The sequence below is a fragment of the Amblyomma maculatum genome, chromosome 4, assembly GCF_055883805.1.
Source record: "Amblyomma maculatum isolate TAMU_Amacu chromosome 4, ASM5588380v1, whole genome shotgun sequence".
Classification (NCBI taxonomy): domain Eukaryota; kingdom Metazoa; phylum Arthropoda; class Arachnida; order Ixodida; family Ixodidae; genus Amblyomma; species Amblyomma maculatum.
The window spans coordinates 36931739-36952020 of record NC_139347.1 but is presented as its reverse complement, the minus strand read 5'-3'; the positions used below and the strand labels follow the sequence as shown (position 1 = coordinate 36952020).

The window sequence follows — 20282 nt, the reverse complement described above, 5'->3', positions numbered from 1 at the left end:
CCTCCGTGCTGCATACAACCAGACATCACTGAGCTTATTATGTTCAGTAATGCCAGGTGAACATGGGGCAACAAACCTAGAAGCTGAAGGAGGCCAATGGCACCCCAAACAGCCCACTAACACAAAAGCAGCAGTGCAAGATAGAAAAAGGAAAGCTTTATTATCCCAATCGTAGCGAGGTTGCTCAATGCATGAGCAGAGCCTTAGCTAGCGAAGTCCTTGCTTGCTTTAAGATCAAAACAATTGATTTCCATTTAAAAAGAGCTCAGCTTGCAGCCTCGCACTGCTTGCCTTTCCTTTTTAAAAAAGTGACTGTTCCTGCCTTGCAAGAGTGTTAAGAGAAGAGACGCAAGGGCACAGGAGTGAGTGGACAGGAAAAAGTGGCAGATCTGGAACCGAAAGGCACGCAATGGAAAAAGGAAAATGTGTGGGCCTGAGAATTAAACAGAAGAGATTTGTTGCAGGGTTCTTTTGCGCACTTCCGTGGCGTCTTTCAGAGCAGAGTGTCTTTCCGCGCGCCCCTAGTTTTATTCTGGGTATCTTGGCAGCAGATCAGTTGTCTCCTTCATCAGAGCAGTCATCCTCGTCCTCTTCTTCTTCTTCCTCTGCCTCTTCCAACCAGGTTAGCCACTGGTTTACCTGCATTCAAGGAATGGACAATGCCAGTCTTAAATATAGTTGTGTCAGCTTACAAAGCAGTGTTCTTTCTAGACTATAGTTTGAGAATAAGTACGTTTAAAGGCAGAAATTTTACAAGGAGCACAAAACGGAAGACTTTTTTCTTAAAAAGCTGAAAATTCCCAGCGTAGCTGTCAGTGAGAAACATGTTGCCCACTGTGCCTGCAACACTGGCTTAATCACGTAGCGGAATCACCTCTCATATTCAGTCAGCTTCAATTTGTAAATAAGTGCAGGTTTTTAACCCTTTTACTAAACTTGCGAGCACATGTGCGAACCTCAATGATGCCAGGGAGAGCAAAGTAGCATTTCATACTACCGCAAATTTCTGCGCAAGCACCCCTGCCACACCAAAATTGCAGGCACACAAGGAAGTATGAGGGAGGGAGGGTATCCCGTAATGGCACTGAAATTCAAGATGACTTGGACAAATTCCCCGTGCCAGAAAAACAAAATAGAGCACAGTGCACGTGAATTTATTTTCTTCATCTCTAATAGGGATCATATGGCAAAGTGTGCACCAAGACATCTGCGCTCCACCACGGGCACCAACTGATCGGTGCACCATTAAAATGTTAGCGACTGCCTAATTTCATTTCAGAGCCACGCAGACGACAGCCATCTGTTCTTTGGCTCAAGTACATTGGATGCCTTGCTAGCTGTGGTCATCCGACACAGTCAGCCTAGATAGCGATGACTAGTTTCGCCCGAGTGGCACAGGAGTGCTGTGCTGTGGAAATGCGAAATTAGCAGTCAAGTTGGGAGAGGGGGCAGTGCTTGCATGAGAAGTGCGCTTGCTCAGAATGTTAGTTACTGCTGCTGATGATGATTGTGCTCATTTCCTAACCGCATGCAATGAATGGCCCTTCGTGGATTTCTGTACACAGGTTCGTTTTCGGCACTTATGCAGGGTTTTCATGTCATTTGCTTGTTAGCATAATTTTTATCAAACATTCAGACAAATTTTCGCGGTAAATAGGTTCCGGGTGGCCAGTAAGCAATTGATGCATCCGACATGCCATCAATAATCAATCTTTATACATAGTTTCAGTTCCCATTGCCTCTATGTAAAAATAAACCTCAAGAATTTGATCGTTATACCCGGTCAATCTTTATACATAGTTTATTTTTACATAGAGGCAATGGGAACTGATAAACCACAAGAATTTGATAGTTATATCTGGTGTCATAAGTGGATCATACTGTATCGCCACACTGTGACCTCTGGCTTGCTGAAGGTCAAGCGGACAACCAGGATAACTTTGGCTGATACATGGCATAGTGAAGCTTCAGCTTCGAAAAAACCAGTATATTCAAAACCCAAGCAGAAGCAAAGAGATCAGATTCGCTGTCCACTGAGTTGAACTACTGCGCAGACTACTCATTCGTGCGAAAGAGGATGAATTCGTTCTTCAGGTCGGCATCGAAGGATTCACTTGCAGCGAAGAATGGCTTACTAAGTTTAAGATACGGAATGGCCTGATGTTAGTAAGGACAGGCCGACAGTCTTTATCGGCACTAACATGACGGGAAGCGCCGAATTAGAACCGCTAGTGATCGGCAAAATAAGCATCCATAGCGCTTCAAGAACATCGAGACCTTGCCTGTTTCTTATCAAGCCAACGGCAAGGTGTGGATCGGGCCATTTTTAGTGAATGAATTCATCGCGAGGATGCTCGCCTTAAGCGACAGAAGAAAGTTTTGTTCCTTGTCGACAACTTCCCTGGACACTGAACTTTGCTCGGCCTCAAGTCCATACAGCTGGAGAAGTTTGAAGAAAAAAGTATTTGCTTGCTTTTGAGAATAAACTCTGTGCTCATTGTGCAGTTTTTTTTTATTGCCTAAATATTGCTTCTGCAGAGTCTGCCGACTGCGCGCGCTCTTGCCGCGTCAGGACCCAGCTGCGCGAGTGCACTGACTGCAAGTGGGAGCGGTCTGCCTATTCAAAATCTATTCATTCTAAACGAAACTCCTGATAAACGGAACATTTTCTTGGTCCCTTGAGGTTCTGTTTAACGAGAGCCCACTGTATATTAATTCGGTCTGACAAAGCTGGACTAAAGACCCTGAAAGGCTAAAGCACCAGGTGAATGCTCAGCTAAACATGGCAAGACATGACAAAACAAAGTATATCGATGGTTAGCCAAGCTAAACAACCACCAATTTTTCATGCTTATTGATTGTATACTACTACTTGCTAACATTATGAAAAGGCAATAAAGTATAACCCCACTGTTCCCTTCCCAGATGCTACATTCTCCCATCTGCTACGTACCCTATTTACGAGATTGCAAGTCTACCACCTTTTTTAACATTGCTGCTATATACAATGCTGCATACAATGTGCATAGAGAGGCCTTTGACTGTGCTGGAAAAAAAAAAACGAGACGAAGAGCTCACAAACATTAATGGACACAATGCATTTGCTGGAACAGACTGACAAATAAACGAAGACTGCAGTTTCTTTTACCCCAGCATCGGGAAGCAATGCATTTGCTAACAGACAACAAAAATGAACTGCTGAGCCCTGCGTGCACACCTGGAAGAGGGCCTTTCCTTTGCCGGGGTAGTCGTCGTTGACATCCTCCTTCCACTTGAGGAAGGCCTCCTCCTCCACGATCTCCTGGTCATAGAGCAGCACGAACCATCGCAATAGCATGCCCTTGGGGAAGCCCAGGGAGTGGCACAGGGTCTGCAGAGCATACAGGGCGGCCAGCTGGAGGGCAGGACGCTCGCCCAGGAAAGCCCGCAGCAAGGGCTGGTACCGCTCCAGCAGCTCCCGCTCCTTGTCCAGCTGCGCACGCTCGGGGACCACTGCATTGTTCTGCTGCTGCTGCTGCTGTTGCACGGCGCTCTGCACAAAAAAGCAGAAAAGGATAAGTGAGGTTTTTCTGTCAGGTGTCACTGATCACACTATCATAAATTTATATATAAAAAGGCCCATGACGAACTTTAGTTTAAGGGGGGACACGGGTCTTGCGGAAAAATTGCCCAAAAATCAATTTTTAGAAAACTGAAGTATTAGAATCTACAACTATTATTCTCTGATTCCACCAAGTTTCTCACCTCTCGTGTCAATATTTGAGGCGTAATATCAATTTATAACAAGTCGGCTGGCTCATTTCAAGCTGATGTTTTCACTAAAATAGCACATTTTCAAAAAAGTATAGCTTCCGTTCCACAGCCGCGCTCACGGCGATCTTGGTCTCTCTCGAAAGAGTGGCTTTTCGCCTTCAAATTTCGCGCTCCTGCGCGTCGTTTCGCTCATTGGTTCGATACAAACAAAGAAAAGAAAAAAAGCCACAGCACACGTTCCTATTCATTGCTTCGGTGCATGTGACAAAAAGGGACCCTGTGATTGGCCGTTCGCGTCTCGCGTCGTCTGCTGCGCGCGTCAGGGCAGTCGGAGCCGTGCCCTTAGACGCCATCTTGCCTAGTGCTGTCAGCCTCGAACGCCTCGGAGATCTCGCAGCGATGTCTACGCCAACGAGAAAGTTTGCGATGCGTCATAAATACGGCAAAAAAAGGAAAAAGTCGTCGATCGGCAATGCTAAGAAAGGTGCTTTGGTGTTGCAAGACGCCGAAAACGAGCAGATTCCTGCGTCCAGTGACCGTGTCGACGAACCTACGGATCAGCTAGGCCTAGCGGGCCCGTCAAGTGAGCACACTTCAGACGTGGTCAGCCGCGTTCGTCACGATACAACGCTTCTGACGCCTTCCGATCTGGCAAGTGAAAAGAGAAAAGCCGACGCCAAACTGCGGGAGTTGGATTCAACGCCAGCAACGAAACGTAAGACAGACTTTGCCGCCAGCGATGCCGCGATCTGCCTGCTTGATGAGACGAGCTTCGCCGTGATTTGCATCAAGTCGATCAACAGCCTACTTGACGGTGCAAAGTGTAAAACGTGTGGAGGGTGTTAAAATCGGCCGAGGTGATCGTGAATACAGCCTCGCTGTCAAGCTTTTCTTGACATGTGTCAACTGCGGCGACAAGGCATCGGCGTGGAGTTCGCCGCGTGTGGACGGAAAGCAAAGTGTTAATCCTTTCGCTGTGAACATTCTGGCTGCGCGCGCGATGCAAAGTACCGGCAACCGGCGGACTGCATTCAACGACAACTTTGCCGCGATGAATATTTCCCATCGTGGACTGCACACGAAAACGTGGCAGAGCTACGTAAAAGAAAAGCTGACGCCTGCCGCGACGCGTGCAGCCGAGAAAGTGACTGTTGAATGCGCGGAGTCAGTCCGGAAGCTGTACGATGAACTGAACGTTGACAATCCTGGCAACGTAGCCGTGTCCTACGATGGGACTTGGATGACTCGTGGGCATTCTTCCCACATCGGAGTCGGCACTGTCATCGAGCTTTTTTACGGGGCTTGTCCTAGACTACGTTGTCCTGAGCAATTTTTGCGCAGGTTGTGAGCGGGGACCGAAAGTGGACGACCCCACGTACCAAGAATGGAGAGCAAGCCACGTCTGCCAGAAAAATACTGATAAAAAGGCTGGTGAGATGGAAGTAGAAGCAGCCCTAATCCTATTTAGAAGATCGCTCCAGAAGCCCAACCTCAGATATACAACGGTGCTGTCAGACGGCGACAGCCGGTCCTTCCTCGCCCTGAAAGATGACCAAGTGTATGGCAACGTTAAGGTCACCAAAGAAGATTGCATTAACCATGTTCAAAAGCGGATGGGGACAGCTCTCCGCAATCTGCTGTCAAAACAAAAAGGGTCAGGCTCGGAACCACTTGGTGGTAAAGGCAGACAAACTGGTGATCTAGTCAACAAGCTAAGTTCTTACTATGGCTGGGCACTCAAGTCCCACAGTGGCAACATAGAAGAAATGGCAAAAGCGGTGATGGCTACCTATTATCATGTGACATCAAATGATCAGGAGTCCGATCACAGCCTTGCCCAACAGGTTCAAGTTCCTGGTGCCGGCAAAATGCTGCCAGTGCCAAAGGAGAGCCAGCCCCAAGGCACCGCTACAGCCTTCCTAGTCATGTATGCAAGGCATTGCGACCAATTTATGAGCGCCTCTCTGACAAGAAGCTCCTTGAGTGATGTGCAAGGGGAAAAACCCAAAATAATGAGAGCCTGCACTCTCTCATATGGGCACTGGCACCAAAAGAAAGGCACGCATCCCTCTTCAGTGTTGAGGCCGCAGTTGCAGAAGCAGTCTTGAAGTTTAATATAGGGTACCAAAGGACCTCGGTAGGAATTTTGAACGAGCTGTGTTTGAATCCTGGCCAGAGAAGTGTGCGGCGTATGGTAGAAAAGGACAAGCTTCGGTCTGTTGCATCTACAAGCAAGCGCGCATCGGCAGAAAATTTGCAGCGTGCTCTGAAAAAGCGCCACAAAGGTGGTAGTGCTCAAAATGACTATGCCCCTGGGGCATATTAACAATGCCTGGTAGTTGACATGTACATATTTTTTACTTTTAGTGATTAAAAATGACCTCCGTCTGTTTTTCTAATTTTCTCAAGATGTGAATTTTGGTCTCCTGTCAAGTTGGTGAATGCGATATCTCAACACCCATTGCAGATACAGCAATGATTTTTGTTTCAGCATTAAGCCAAATATGTGGAGCACACAATGTTGCAAGCAGATTTCTTAATTATTGCTTGAAATTTTTTTAAAATGGCACTTTTTGTGACCACTGTGTTTCCATGTTACGACTACTAAACTTCAATGTGCAATAAAATGAAAAATAATCATTCAATCAAAAATCTGCTTGCAACATTGTGTTCCTTATTCATTCTAGTATTATATGCTAATAAGAAGATTTTGTGAAGTGGTTTTTTTCCTATTGTTTTCACAGCAAGTGCACCATTGTTCTTAATTATCTCAATGCCTAATTGGTTCAGAGAAAAACTAATTATATTTTTGGAATCAGCACCAGGAACTGCACACGTGTGCCAAGTTTCATCACTTTAGTTCAAAAATTAAAGAAAATGGCTTTAAGACCAGTGTCCCCCCTTAAAATTATTTACCATTAAATGTAGAACAATCACACAAATGCACACAAAATCTCCAATTAGAATGGATGGCACTTAGTGTGGAAAGTACATTAATCAGTCAAAATATTGCATCTGTCTAAGCTTCAAAACAGCTTTCAAGCCCAGACAAAGCAGTTTTCAAGCCCAGACAGTTTTGATCATGGAATTATGAAAACCTCAGTGAACAAAGCAATGTTAACTGCAGATTTTGAAAACAGCATGCAATTTTTTCACTGTATTTTTGAACTGTGACATTTTTGGACAAGAGTTTTGTAGTGGCTAAATGCGCTACCTCAAATATTCAGCATTTGATTAGCAAAATCAGATATTTGCAGGTATCATTTCTACAGTCGCCAAGCAATATTTCGGACCTGCCTGAAAATCCGGATTTTGCCATGGCACTGCCACGCACTCCATAGAGTCAATGTATAACAGCAACCAAAATTTCGGACGTTTGAAATCAGTCTTGTTCGATTTTTCAGACTTTTTCTTTTGATTAGAGACACAAGAGCTACCGAAAATGCAAACAACACCGGTGCCATTCTGCTTTTCTGGCCGCTGCCATTTTAGTTTTCTGCAACCTCAAACCCATGTGTCGTATCGTTTGCTCATCACGCCCATCGGAGCCTCGCATACCAGGTATAGCCTCGATAGCAGGCACTGCATGCTGCACTGTCCCGCCAGTGCCTGCTTTGCCGCGCTGCCGTTGTGCACAGTCATCAATCGCCACAGTCGCCATTAATGTGTGGTGTGTTGTGCTGTACGACATCTCTACTACAGCTCATGGATTAAAGCGCTATCCAGACACAAGCACCTCTATCGGTCACGTGTGCTCAGTCGCATGGTGTTATGTGTGGACAGCGGCAAAACGTGGTGCACCCTTTATCTGCACTCTGCATGCTTTCCGATGCATAGAAGGCGATGACCGAGGAGACACTGCGGAATTGCTTCCGCCACGCAGGTTTCGCGATCAGAGATGAAGTGCCGTCGTCATCCGATGATAGCGCCAGTGAATCCCATCAGCGTCTTCATCTGCTGACCTCATCCCCTCATCAAGCACTTGCGCGCTGCAGGAGCCGTTCCCATGAAAGTGACGCTGGAGCAGTTTGCTAATACCGGTTTCCATTGGGCGAGCAGGAGCAAGAGCAACGAGCAGACAGAGCAGCGCATGAGAGCACTGGGAACGCGCATTATCGTCGCCCCAACGAAAAATTCACGCTGCTCAGAGAGCGCGTGACCTTCCTGCGCGGGGCCCGGGCTCCGAGCGAATAACCAGAAGTGACGTCAAAAAGGTCACGTGACTTCCTCCGTTCTCCCTGTACTCCGCCGCTGGCGACTGAGCACAGAGGACTGCTCTCGGGACCCCAAAAGTGCGCCTCCTCTGCCAATAGAACACAACGGTACTGCTCCTGTTCGACCACTGGTAGGCCGGTGACTGTATACTCCGTTTCATCAAGTGGAACACTGCCAAAGCTAGAACTCTTGTTTGTGTTCCTAGCATGCGCAATAGAAAATAGTGCCTGCTCTTGACGAGAGGAAATGCAGTACAACCTCAACATAATGAACTTCAATTTAACGAAATCCCCGACGTAACGAAGTAGTTCAGTTTCTAACTTCGTGCGCATAGAACACATTATATTTTTAGCCCCCATATAATGAAGCAAATTTTGCTGAACTCTCAGTGTAACGAAATTTAGTTGAAGGCTCAATGCCTGAAGAGAACAAAAGTGTACCACGAATGTGAGCAGTTGAGAGCAGTGCCTATCAAAGCGCACGCAGCCTGAAAATAAGTGCAGCGTGGCCAAGGTAGGTCGACCCTGGCACGGCGGAGCAGCTGAGCCAAGCGCGCTTAAAAATGCGACGATGATATGACGTGGCATACGCTGCACCATTTGATGTACTACAGTCGAACCTCGTTAAAACAAACACGGATACAGCGAATTATCGGATATAACGAAGTAAAAGCAAAGTTTGGTTGGCTGTGCTTTATTTCTATGGGAGTTCTATCTGTATAACGAAATGAAAAACTGAAAATTTGACACTAAATCGGTTATAACGAAGCATACTTCGTATTCACACGACTCAAAATCCGCAAAGAAGCAAAAAAAAAAAAAAAAAAAAAAATCAAACCGCTAAATTTCGGTTTTATCAATCGCCTCCACCTAAAATATGTTTGAATCACCCGCGCTTTCGCATGCCACGCCATCTAGGGATCGCGAATGAATCTAGCATCAATGGCTGCCTGGCATGTGACCGGCGCGTGATCGAACCATCGCCCGCGTCGCCTCCACCTAAAATGCGTTTGAATCACCCGCGCTTTCGCACGCTACGCCATCTAGGGACCGCGAGTGAATCTAGCATCAACGGCTGCCTGGCATGTGACCTGCACGTGATCGAACCACCGCCCGCATGCCCCTGCCCCTACTTTTTGCCGACCCGGCACCCGCGCGTGTGCTCACTTTCCTCAAGGTCGTGCCGTCCATGGCAGCTCCGAAACGCAAAGCAGTTTCTCTTGAAACAAAGATAAAAATATTCAGGGCGGTCGACAGCGGGCGCAAGAAGAAAGAGACTGCCGCAGACTTCGGCGTTGCGCCTAGCACTCTGTCAACCATACTGAGCGCAACGCAGAAGATAGAAAACGTGCACTCTGCAGGCACCGTGAAGAACGACAGGAAGCGCGTTAGGTATTGTCACCACCAGGATGTTGAAGATGCCTTGTTCGCGTGGTTCAAGGACGTTAGAGCGCGCAACCTGCCCGAGTCTGGTGCCGCGCTTCAAATGAAGGCAAGAAGTCTCGCTTGTGTCTTAGGCCACGATGACTTCTATGCAAGCAGTGGCTGGCTGCAGCGATTTAAAGACCACCACCAGATTGTTTGCCACACCTTGTCGGGCGAAGAAGCAGCCATCGATGTAGAGAACTGCGAGAAGTGGGCAGAAAGCTTCCGCATGCAACTGGATGGCTACGAGATGCGCAATGTCTACAACGTGGACGAGACTGCGCTTTTTTTAAGCTGCTCCCGGAAAGGTCACTCGTTGCGAAGAACGAAGTGTGCCGAGAAGGCAAGAAAAGCAAAGACCGCGTCACCGTTGTTTGTGTCAACACGGATGGGTCAGATAAAAGGCGGCTAACTGTTATTGGTAAATCTGCTCGCCCCAGGTGCCTGCGCAACACCCGGAATGTCCAAGCGGACTATCGCTCGAACAAAAAGGCATGGATGACATCGTCACTCTTTGAAGCATGGCTGAAGGCCTTCGACAAAGACATGGCAGAGCAGCGCAGGAAAGTGCTCCTTATATTGGACAACTGCTCTGCCCATAAGGTGTCTGTACCACTTGAAGCGGTCCGCCTAGTTTTTTTGCCGCCAAACTCGACCTCAGTGCTGCAGCCATTAGACAGGGGCATCATTTGCTCACTAAAATGCTGCTACCGAAAGCGATTGGTTACGCAGCTCGTATTTGACATAGACAGGGGCATATCAACGGCCATAAACCTCAAAACTACGCTGGACATGCTGTACGGTGCATGGCACGAAGTGGCACAGTCGACAATAAGAAATTGCTTTGTTGATGCTGGCCGAGCCCCATCCACCAGCAAGACTGAGCTAAACGACGCCCACGATTCTGAAGGTGAAGCGGACAATTTCGACGAGACGACATGGCGTCAACTGGCGGTTCCGAATGTTACGTTCGAGGACTTTATTGCTGCCGATGACAACTTGGCTGTGGCGCCCGAATTGACCGACCAAGAAATTGTCATCAGCTGCTTCCTAGAGATGATGCTACGAGCAGCGATGAGAGAAGAAGGCGAAGAGTGAGCTCTCAGCAGCACCGAGGCCACTGATATGGCGAGGAAATTCCCCTCTGAAAAATTTTAGTACAGCCCCAAATTTAGTGTTCAAATTTACACCTGACCTAACGATATTTTAATTGACTGCCCCTAATTACACAAGAAATATTTTGAAAAAAAAAAAAAAAAAAAACGAATTGTCTTGCCCTCAGAATTTTACTTAGGTATATAACAAAAAAAAAAAAAAAACGTCATGAAAATCCAATAAGCGGTTCTTGAGCTATGACTTTCCCTAGCAGCCACACCGTGCAAAAAATTGATTCTGAGAAAACGGCTCTCAAAGGTTGAGAGAACAATAACTTTTTTGTTTGTCAAGTTATGATAAAATTTTCAAGACAGGCTCATGACATTAACAAATGGTTTGTAGGGTTTAACGTCCCAAAGCAACTCAGGCTATGAGAGACGCGACATTAACAAATGAAAAACCACCAAGTTTGATAGAATTGTGCACGCTAGTTATCAAGTTACAGAAGCATATCAAACTGGTTCGAATAGGTCCTTTATATCAAGCCTGGAGAAATTGCGAAAGGCACTGGCATTGTGCAATTTGTCATGCTGATTCTTAGATAGGTTCCTCAGGGCAAGACAAAGCCCTTTTTCTAAATTTTCTTGCTGAATAATAGCATAGAATTGGATTTTTTGTTATCAATTAGACCTATGTTGATTAACCAAATTAATTATGACAAATTCCAGACATAATATTTTGAATACATGGGCTTGCCCTGCCCTCAAAAATTTATTCAGGTACAGTCGAGCCCACTTATAACGGCCTCACTTAAGACTAACACTCGCAATTATCACGAACAAGTCCGGTGCGGCCGTCAGAATATACATTAGGGCTATGGCACTCCGTCGATCTCGGCTACAGCGAACGCCTTGGTGCCGCGGGCCACTTTCCACATTCTGAGATCCGTCGATCCTGTGCTCTGCAAGCCGACTGCATTCCCGATTCGCCAGCGGCATTTCGCCCTAGCATGATGGGCGGCGCAGACGCAGCAAGCGGTCTCCCGGTTTATCTATCGCGGCATCTCGCCGGAGGAACGAGGAGCGGCCCAAACGCGACAAGCGACTTCCCGGGTTATCTTCCGCGGCATAAGCGCCGAAACGAAAAAAACTAGCCAAGTCTGCACTGAATGCGTGTCGCACCTCGAGGCATCGTGAGCGACAACGCAACGTTTAACACGTTGCACGAAATCGTTAAGAGGGCACGACGAGAGATCGTAAATCCGGCAATCGCAAAAATGGCGAAAGGCGAACAGAACGTACGAAGTACAGACAGCCAACAACGACAGCAAGCAAAGAGCCGTAGCAGACGACGCGGGGAGGCGGAGACCGACGCGTCAGCAGCTGCAGCAACCAATAGTAGTCGCCCGATCCCCCGCGTTCTCGCGGAGCGCGCGCTTTGCCCAATTGCAGCCTTGAATTCGAGCACGGGAAACTTGAAAGCCGCCACGAGGCTCTCAATCGGTAGCAAGCCACACCTCGACCGCGCCGCCGTCGCCGAGGGTGGCAGAAGAAAGCGCAAGAATTCACAAACAAAACAAGACCAAGATGGCGGCGCTCAGTTCGGCGGGCGAGGAATGGTGCGCGCGCGAAGCTTGGGAATTTTCGGCGCTTGCTTGTTGCAAAAGGGGGAGTCAGAATTCGGGAATCATAACAATTTGACTTCTTTCTGCCACTTCGTGACTCTTATTGGCATAAAAGGAGTCATACAAGGAATCAATGGCTGCAACACCCTTCGCTGAGGAACTTTGACTCCCCTTGTGGCCTGATCGTAGTCACGGCGAAAGACGGCATGGAGGACCTGATAGAGCAGCTAAAACATATAGCCGCTTGTTAAATAATTAATTTCGAGTATTTCTACGGCGAGTTGGGCATTGATAATTATTATTATTATTATTATTAAATTGGTTCACAGGAAGGGAAAGGCGCAGTAACTGTCACACTTGCTCTGTGGACACCCGAACCACGCCGTAAGGGAAGGAAGGAAGGTGGGAATGAAAGTGGAAAGAGAGAAAGAGGAGCCGTAGTGGAGGGCTACGGAGTAATTTCGACCACCTGGGGATCTTTAACGTGCGCCGACATCGCACAGCACACGACGCCTCTTCGTTTCGCCTCCATCGAAACGCAGCCGCCGCGGTCAGGTTCGAACCCGGGAACTCCGGCACAGTAGTCGGGCGTCTTACCACTGCACCACCCCGGCGGGGCTTGATAATTACAGAAATGGTAGTTTATAAGACATACTACCAGAATATATAATCTTCCAAAAATCGACTTTTTCGCGATTTTTCGGTTTTCAAAGGTCGCGTCCCCCCTTAAAGAAAAAAAAAAAAATGCTTTTTTTTCAGCTCTGTGCTTTCCATTTTAGGGTAGCCTTTACTTGGGTTTATGAACAGAATTTTTTTTTGTAGGAATTTGCGCGTACTTTTACAACGAATATCAGATATAATGAACGAATTTCCGCGCAAAATGAGACTGTTATAACGAGGTTATAACGAGTACATGGGAGACGCAAACATGGTGTTGAGCAACTCCACTAGGCAGCACGAGCATTGGGCCAGTTTAGGCGCCGCGGCGCAGCATGCAGGCCCAGTTTATGCTTATTTTTTTAGCAGCGCGCGTCGGCGTGCAGCATGTGTGCATTTGTTTGTTGTCGCATTGTCACGTGACTGGCGACCTGTCCTTCGCCGTAGTCGTGACGCTTGTCTGGCAGCTCTGTTCCAGCAGCACGAGTGGCAAACGAAAAGTGCTCTCTCTAGAAGTGAAGGCCAGCATACCGAAAGCCGCCGCGAAGGGTGAGAAAAAGACAAATGTTGACGCAAAGTTCACTCTCCACAATTTTGAGCTCCAAGGAATCCATCATCGACTCCTTAAAAAAGGGGACAAGCAGCCAGCGGAAAGGGTTCGAGGCAGCGACCTATGCGGATAAAGCCGAAGCCGTTTTCAAGTGGTTCAGTCAACCAGGGCGCAAAACATTTCCATTGGTGACGCGGTTCTACAACAAAAAGCAAAGGATTTCGCATGCCTGCTTGATCGTGACGTCTTCCAGGCAAGCAGCAGCTGGCTGCATAGGGGCTCGACAAGGTCAATGTACAACTGGTCGCGCAACTTGGAAGAAAACGCGTGCAGCTGCCTACTGCCAGTGGCATCAACTCGATGATGAGGGCTCCTGCGAACTGTGAGGCAAATTACTAGCGCACAGAAAATAAGATCTGCCAGAACTCCAAAGAGCTAGAAAGTAAACATAATATTCGTGCTCAGGAATGAATGCAGTTTTTGTTTCTTGCACAAGAAAAAACGTGTCACATTTTTAATAATTTTTTAACTTGTTTCTAACGGCCTCTCTCGGCCACTTATTATCCGCTACGTAGTTGCCCAAAGCGCAGATATGGCTCAGACCAAAGCTTTTTTCATCCGCGGAATGGCTGCGTCATCGGCCCCGGTTCAACGTTCATCGTTGCGTGCTGCGTACAGAGTGGGTTATCTGTAACAAACAGTCAGTATTTCATTCTGCTGGTTGTGGTAGAGCTTTACAGCAAGGCAAAGACTGTCTGTGCTCGATGAGAAACTGATTGCCGCTGCATGTGCGCATTTCCGGACGATGGGACAGTGCTGCGTCACAGCTTGGCGGCTCGGCTCGGCCTCCCAGGGACGTCGCAAAAGTGGTGGCTTGTTTTACGGATACACGTCTGCATGAGTGGCGTATCGCTGCATGTTTTAATTGAGCGATGAAGGTGAGATTTTATTGCCCCCAAGACGCGTGTCGCATTGATCTAAGCCTTCCGTTCTGCTCCCTTTGCTGAGTGTTTTGCTTACTGTGTCGTATTACCGCACCAACGTTCGCTGAATGTGCTTTAGCTGTTATTACAGTGATGTTCCTATTGTCAATGGGATATTTCTCATGAACATGTTAAATGCTTAAGTTGTAAATTTGTAACCTCACATTGACTCCTTTCAGTGGCAAATGAAGTGCGAGTAAAATATGGGAATCATGAACAGGGCGAGATTTATTGGAGCGAAGCTATATCGTAGATATTTTCACTTTTCAGACGCATTAACTTCTAAATACTAGCAATCCCAATTTGAATTGCTTACCTAAGCTCTTACAGGTTGGCGTTCTAGCGCTATCGTTAGTTATTCCGTTTGTTTTTGTTGTTCTTTGACGCTGATATGTACTTTGTTAGCAAGATCTTTTACCCTTTTATAATCTCACCGCGTCTCGTTTGGAGACCTACGCTCAGGTCATTTTGTTATCACGAGGATTTCATGAAGACCGTGACGAATGAGCGGTGGTCGCTTTCCTACACTTAAAGATTTCATTGTCGTGAAGCGTCTATGTAAGTAATCGTGAATTAATAAAGCCTGGCTTTCTATGCAGCACAGCTTCACTCATTTATGCCCTTAGTGAAATGCCTCAAGCCGTGTGATTCTATCCATGTGCTTGCCGAATTCACTTGAAGGCCCTTGTTCACTAACGTGCCCTAAGAAATAAGCCCCAGAATGCGTTTACATGACGCGCGACGAAAGACTAGGCTAACGACGACGGAGGCAGAACGATGCTATGATAAGGTGGTTAAAGATGCCGTAACATTTCAGTTAACGTAAAACTTGACAGTAGAAATCCATGTCAAGTGAAGTTGGCTGAACAGTTACGGTGTCCATTTTTCTGCCTTATCCGAGCATCGTTCTGCCTCCGTCGTTGTTGGCCTTGTTTTTCGTTCATAAGTGAAAAGAATCAAATTCCCCGCCAAAAGTACGTCACTGTGACGTCACAAGCAACGTCACGTGTTTGTTGTGCCTCACAGTTCGCAGGGGGCGCCGAGAAACTAAAGCCTCGCTCAGAGTCGACACGCAGGCTTCTATGGGAGTTACGCTACCATTTGTTCTTCTACCATGGGCTCGACTCTCAGTCGTTGGCAAAAACTTGAGTGGTGAGTCGTCATCGGCTGATAGAATCAGCTGCCTGGATTACAAACGCAGGGCCTGATATCCTCGAGCGCTACGATCCCGCAAATATCTATAACACTGACGAGACTTCATTGTTCTACCAGATGCTGCTTAATCGCACCCTGGCTTTGAAAGGTGATCGTTGCCACAGCAGCAAGCATAGCAATCTACGGATCACAGTCCTCCTGTGCACCAACACGGATGGAAGTGACAAGAGTTTGCTGCTTGTGATCTGGCGCAGAAAAAAATGACACTGCTTTAAGAATTCGCGGCAACTTTAGATTGCCTACACATCGAACAAAAAGGCATGGATGACCCGCAGTATTTTCCGCAGTTGGCTGCAAGATCTTGAGAGGACATGCAGAACCCGGACGCCACGTGTGTCTCATCCTAAACAACTGCTGCGCGCATCACGTTGACGACTTGAAGCTTGCACCATGTGGAACTGAAGTTTATCCCACCCAACTGCACATCCCTCATCCAGCTGCTCGATCAGGGCATAATTAACTGTTTGAAATATTCTTATCGTTCTGCTCCTCTACATTCGGCTAACGGTCAACGAAAGTTTATTAGTTTCAAGCGCTCTAGATGCTGTCCACATCCTGGAAAGTAACGCCAAAGAAAATCATAGAAAATTTTTCGAAAAGCAGGCCTTGGAGCACACGCCTCCGCAGCAGCTCGACCTGAAGGTGGTTTATCCACGTTTGAAACACCAAAAGCGCAGGCACTTCATGAGTCTTTGGAGCGCCTTCGTAGCGGTGGTGCTGTGCCGGAGGGCATAGAGATCGACGATTTCGTTCTTGCCGATTCCAGTGTCCTCACGACAGAGAAGGTGACCACGGAATCCATCCTGAACGATGTGGTTCAGGAATTGCAAGGTGAGAGTGACGGCGAACTGGACAATCAGGATGAGTGTGACGACGTCCCGCCCCTCCTGTGAAGCAGTCAATGCGATTGACGTACTGAGGCGCTTCGCGGGCTCTACAGTAGAGGAAGAGGCTATGCGGTCGTTGTGGGCCTATGAACGGTGTGTAATGCCGTTGTTCAATGCAAAGAAGACTCAAAAGAAAGTGATGGATACTTTACACACAAATAAAAGTTCTTCCCAGTGTGCTTTGAACCAGCAACACCATTTGAGAATTTTATTTGCATGTTAACAGCCTAATTTTGACATAACGAAATTTCAATGTAACGAATTCAAGTGCAGATTTTACAGACTTCGTTAAATTGAGGTTTAACTGCAATAGCTGCTTTGTCTGCAGGCTTAATACATCTTACATCTGCCATCAGCTTCCTAAAAGGCACCTTTTTTTAGGGAGAAAGGATCGGATTCGGTAAATTTGTATGTTTTATTTGTTTTCTTTCGTGTCGCGTTTTTGCTGCCCCGAAACCCTGCCAGCCGTGCCCTCCGCGCAGTGCAACGCAGAGACCTTGACTGCCTGTTCGAAGCTGATTTTTTCTGCAAGAACCGCACTGCGATGATGTCCAGGAACGCAAAGCAAGTTATTGCAAACGTGTATGCTCAGAATAGAGCCCATTTCCACAGAAACCACTCGGCCACAAAACGAGCGCGTAGTGATACGCCTTTTTTTTTTCTTCCGGACGGACTACTTGCATAGCTTTAGCTGCGTTGTGCCTGATGTATGGAACGGAGTATATTCAAACCCCCACATACAAAAGTCAAAGCTTAAGGCATTTCCTAACGGCAAATGTAGAGCAGAAAAGTAAGGCAAGAGTGCACAGAAGGCGTGCTTGCACTGCTCTTTATCGTAGCAATTAAATAAAGACGCCCCAGAGGTCATGTTGCGAAGCACTAATACTGCACACACTGCTAGTGCACCACAATGCACAACCCTTGCCGCTGCTCTGCAGCCAGTGCGATTTTGGCGCCGCACTGATCAGACACGAGCCACCTCTGCAGCCTGCTTTAAAGCTCTGCAATTCCATAGAAGAAATCTTAGACAACTTGCACTGGGGTGCAAGAAATGTTTGTTGGCAGAACTTGAAGTGAAAAACAATCAGCCACTCACCTCGTTATTGTCGGTGGTCTCATTGTTGCCCTGGTGGAGAAGCTGGGGCATGGTGGTCTGGCCCAGGATGTACCTCAGTAGGCAGGTGACGAGGGCATGCACGAAGGACGGCTGCGTCTGCTGCTGAGGGTCCACAGAGTCTCGCAGCCAGCGGTACAGGGCCGTTGGGCTGGGGTCTGCCTTAAGCTGCCGCCACAGGTCGCCCTGGAGTCGAGGCAGCAGGAAGCCCAGGCCCCGGTCTTCTAAGACCTCGGCCAGCCGCTCGGGTCCTCGGTTGCCCTCTGGCAGCACGGACTCAAGGTCCACCTGTGTACCGAAGAGCAGGCAGTCGGGAAAAGCGGTCGTCAGTCCACAGCACATTGTGCCAATAAAGAAAGTTCTCCGGGCTGTGGGAAACCAAATAATTACAGCTCTCGGATTATACAAAAAGAACCACGTGTGAAATACTGCTCAATGGGATCAAACCACAAAAAATCACCGAAAAATGGTGCGAAAGAATGCGGACAAGAGAAAAACACACAACACTGGATGAGCATACAGTGCTCATCCTTTATTGTTCCCTCGCACTGTTTTTCAATAGCAAGAACTATCCCAGAAAGTAGTAGCAGGAATTTGATCACACCACAAACATCTCAAAAGCAACTAGTTTTGTGTTGTGTGCGTGTGTGTGACTGTGGTAGCAAAAAAAAACTGCTGGAATCTGTAAAAAGTGGCCATCTACCAAAGTAATACATTTGCCTTTTCACAGCCCTTCTATTAAGGGGGGACGCGGGCTTTGAAAGTCGAAAAATCGCGAAAAAGTCGGCTTTTCAAAAAGTACATATCTCGGCTGTATATGTTATAAACTACCTCTCCTATAATTATAAACGCCTAATTCATCAAGGAACTGCTTTAAATTAAATATACAACTGGGCGCGGCAGCCCCAGAGTCGCGAGCGAACGGCAAAAGTACCCAAACTTCGCGCGCACCATTTCTCTGCCGCTGAACCGAGCGCCGCCATCTTGGTCTTGTTTTGTTTGCGAATTCTTGCCCTTTTCCATATTGCCTTAGCCGGCGGAGTCTGCGGCGTAGCAGAAGCATGGCTCGCTTGTGATTGGGGGCCTCACAGGGATTGTTGAGCTTCCCGCGTCTCTAATTCGGGCTGTGGTTGGACAAAGCGCGCTCTCCGTGAGAACGCAGCGGATCGTGCGACTGCTATTGGCTGCTGCGCGCGCTGACGCGGTGGCCCCTCCTCGGCGCGTCGTCTGCTCCGGCTGCCTACTGAGCTGGCGTTCTTTGTGCGCTCGTTAGGAATTCTGGTGGTGTGTTTTGAATGGTAATGTGCACTTTGTGGATTATTGCACGGTCGGCCACGATGCACGCTAAGAAGTTCAAAACACTGCATATGTCGTCGCTCTGTGAATGCCGTCCGAATAGCGAAGTTAGCCAAGGGCATTGCCAACGGGCGCGGAGACGCCCGTTGGCAATGCCCACTACTAGACCGACTGCGCTGCCACTTCCAACTGCGTATCTTTCGCGTCAACGTAAGGAGCCGGCGTTTGAAGCGTGCCTGCTGTACCAACCTCGGCGATCTCGGCCTCCTGTATCGCAAGCGATAACGCTTCGTCAGCGTCGTCCGCTGTTCGCATGAAAATGCACTTTCCGAGGGAATCTGGGAGGTGGAGGCACAACGTGCTGCAGTGAAAAACAAACTTTAGACTTAAAAATGCTGTTTTAAACTTCAAGGGCGATTTTCTCAGAATGAAGTTTTTTCATAGTATGGTTGCTTATTCCCGCAGTATTTCTGGAACCGCTAATCGGATTCCCACCCGTTTTTTTTTTATTGTGGGCCTGAATAAACTTCCGAGGGCAAGACAAGCTCATTTTTTCAAATTATTGAGTCTGGAATGTATAATAAACAATCAAAATTAGGCTAATGCAAGTCCAATTAATGGCACTAATTTCAATGCACTGCTAAAATTTTTCGGCAGGGAAATTAAAGAAAAGGGCTCTGTCTTGCCCTGTGGTACCTATTCAGAAACCTTTATAATGAATTTCATAGTGCCAACACATTTTGCAAGTTCACCAGGCATGGTACAAGGAACCCATGTGAACCATTCTGATATACTTCTCTAACTTGAGTACCAATGTGCGCAGCTCCATGAAACTTTGCAGTTATTCAAATGGCTGTGCCAAAAGTCTACCCTGAAAATTTCATTCAATTATCTCAAGAAACAACAAAGTTGGTATTCAAAGGTAGCCTCCCCCCTTAAGAAGGTGCACAAAGCCCATCTCTTGAAAGGACAAAGGGCTACGAAATCGCCTGCTGCCAGAGACACCAAATATTACAGTGCAGGAGCATTTTAGACAGCGCATGCCAGTTTGGAACTTTCAAGCTTATTTTCTAGAAACCTCATTTTGAGCTTATCACCTTGCTTGTAGAAAGCGTAGCATCGTAATGGGTGCATAATTTTTATCTAGTTTGTTTTGTTGCAAATGTGCTTTAAACCAAGACAGTGAAATTTGCCATTTAGGCTCGCCAATTTTTATTACACAGTAATTAAAGATAAAGAGAAGATGCATACTAAGTCTGTTAGGAAAAGAGCAGAGAAGTTTAAAAAAATATAAGGAGAATCTTGATTTACACCATATTTCTTGGTAAGTATTAAGAACATTTGCAGACCCATAGCCCATTCTGCTGTCACGCCAGGCTTTCCACGAGCAAGCAACATGCGACCAACATATAAACAATGACAAAATAACTACTGCAGCTATCATTTTGAAACTTTATAGCTTTCAGTTT

At 47.2% G+C, this 20282-nt stretch overlaps 1 protein-coding gene across 1 annotated transcript in view; it reads right to left on the bottom strand.

Moving 5' to 3' along the window:
* Window positions 1–134: 134 nt before the first annotated feature.
* The window catches only part of NAT1 (N-acetyltransferase 1), a 36054-nt gene continuing 15906 nt past the window's right edge, over window positions 135–20282 (bottom strand). The window contains exons 5-7 of the mRNA XM_084601088.1: window positions 17500–17805; window positions 3218–3532; window positions 135–639 (exon numbers count right to left, since the gene is read on the bottom strand). Of these exons, the coding sequence (XP_084457214.1) occupies window positions 553–639; window positions 3218–3532; window positions 17500–17805 (708 nt within the window). The 3' untranslated portion in view covers window positions 135–552. The remainder of the gene's footprint in view (window positions 640–3217; window positions 3533–17499; window positions 17806–20282) is intronic.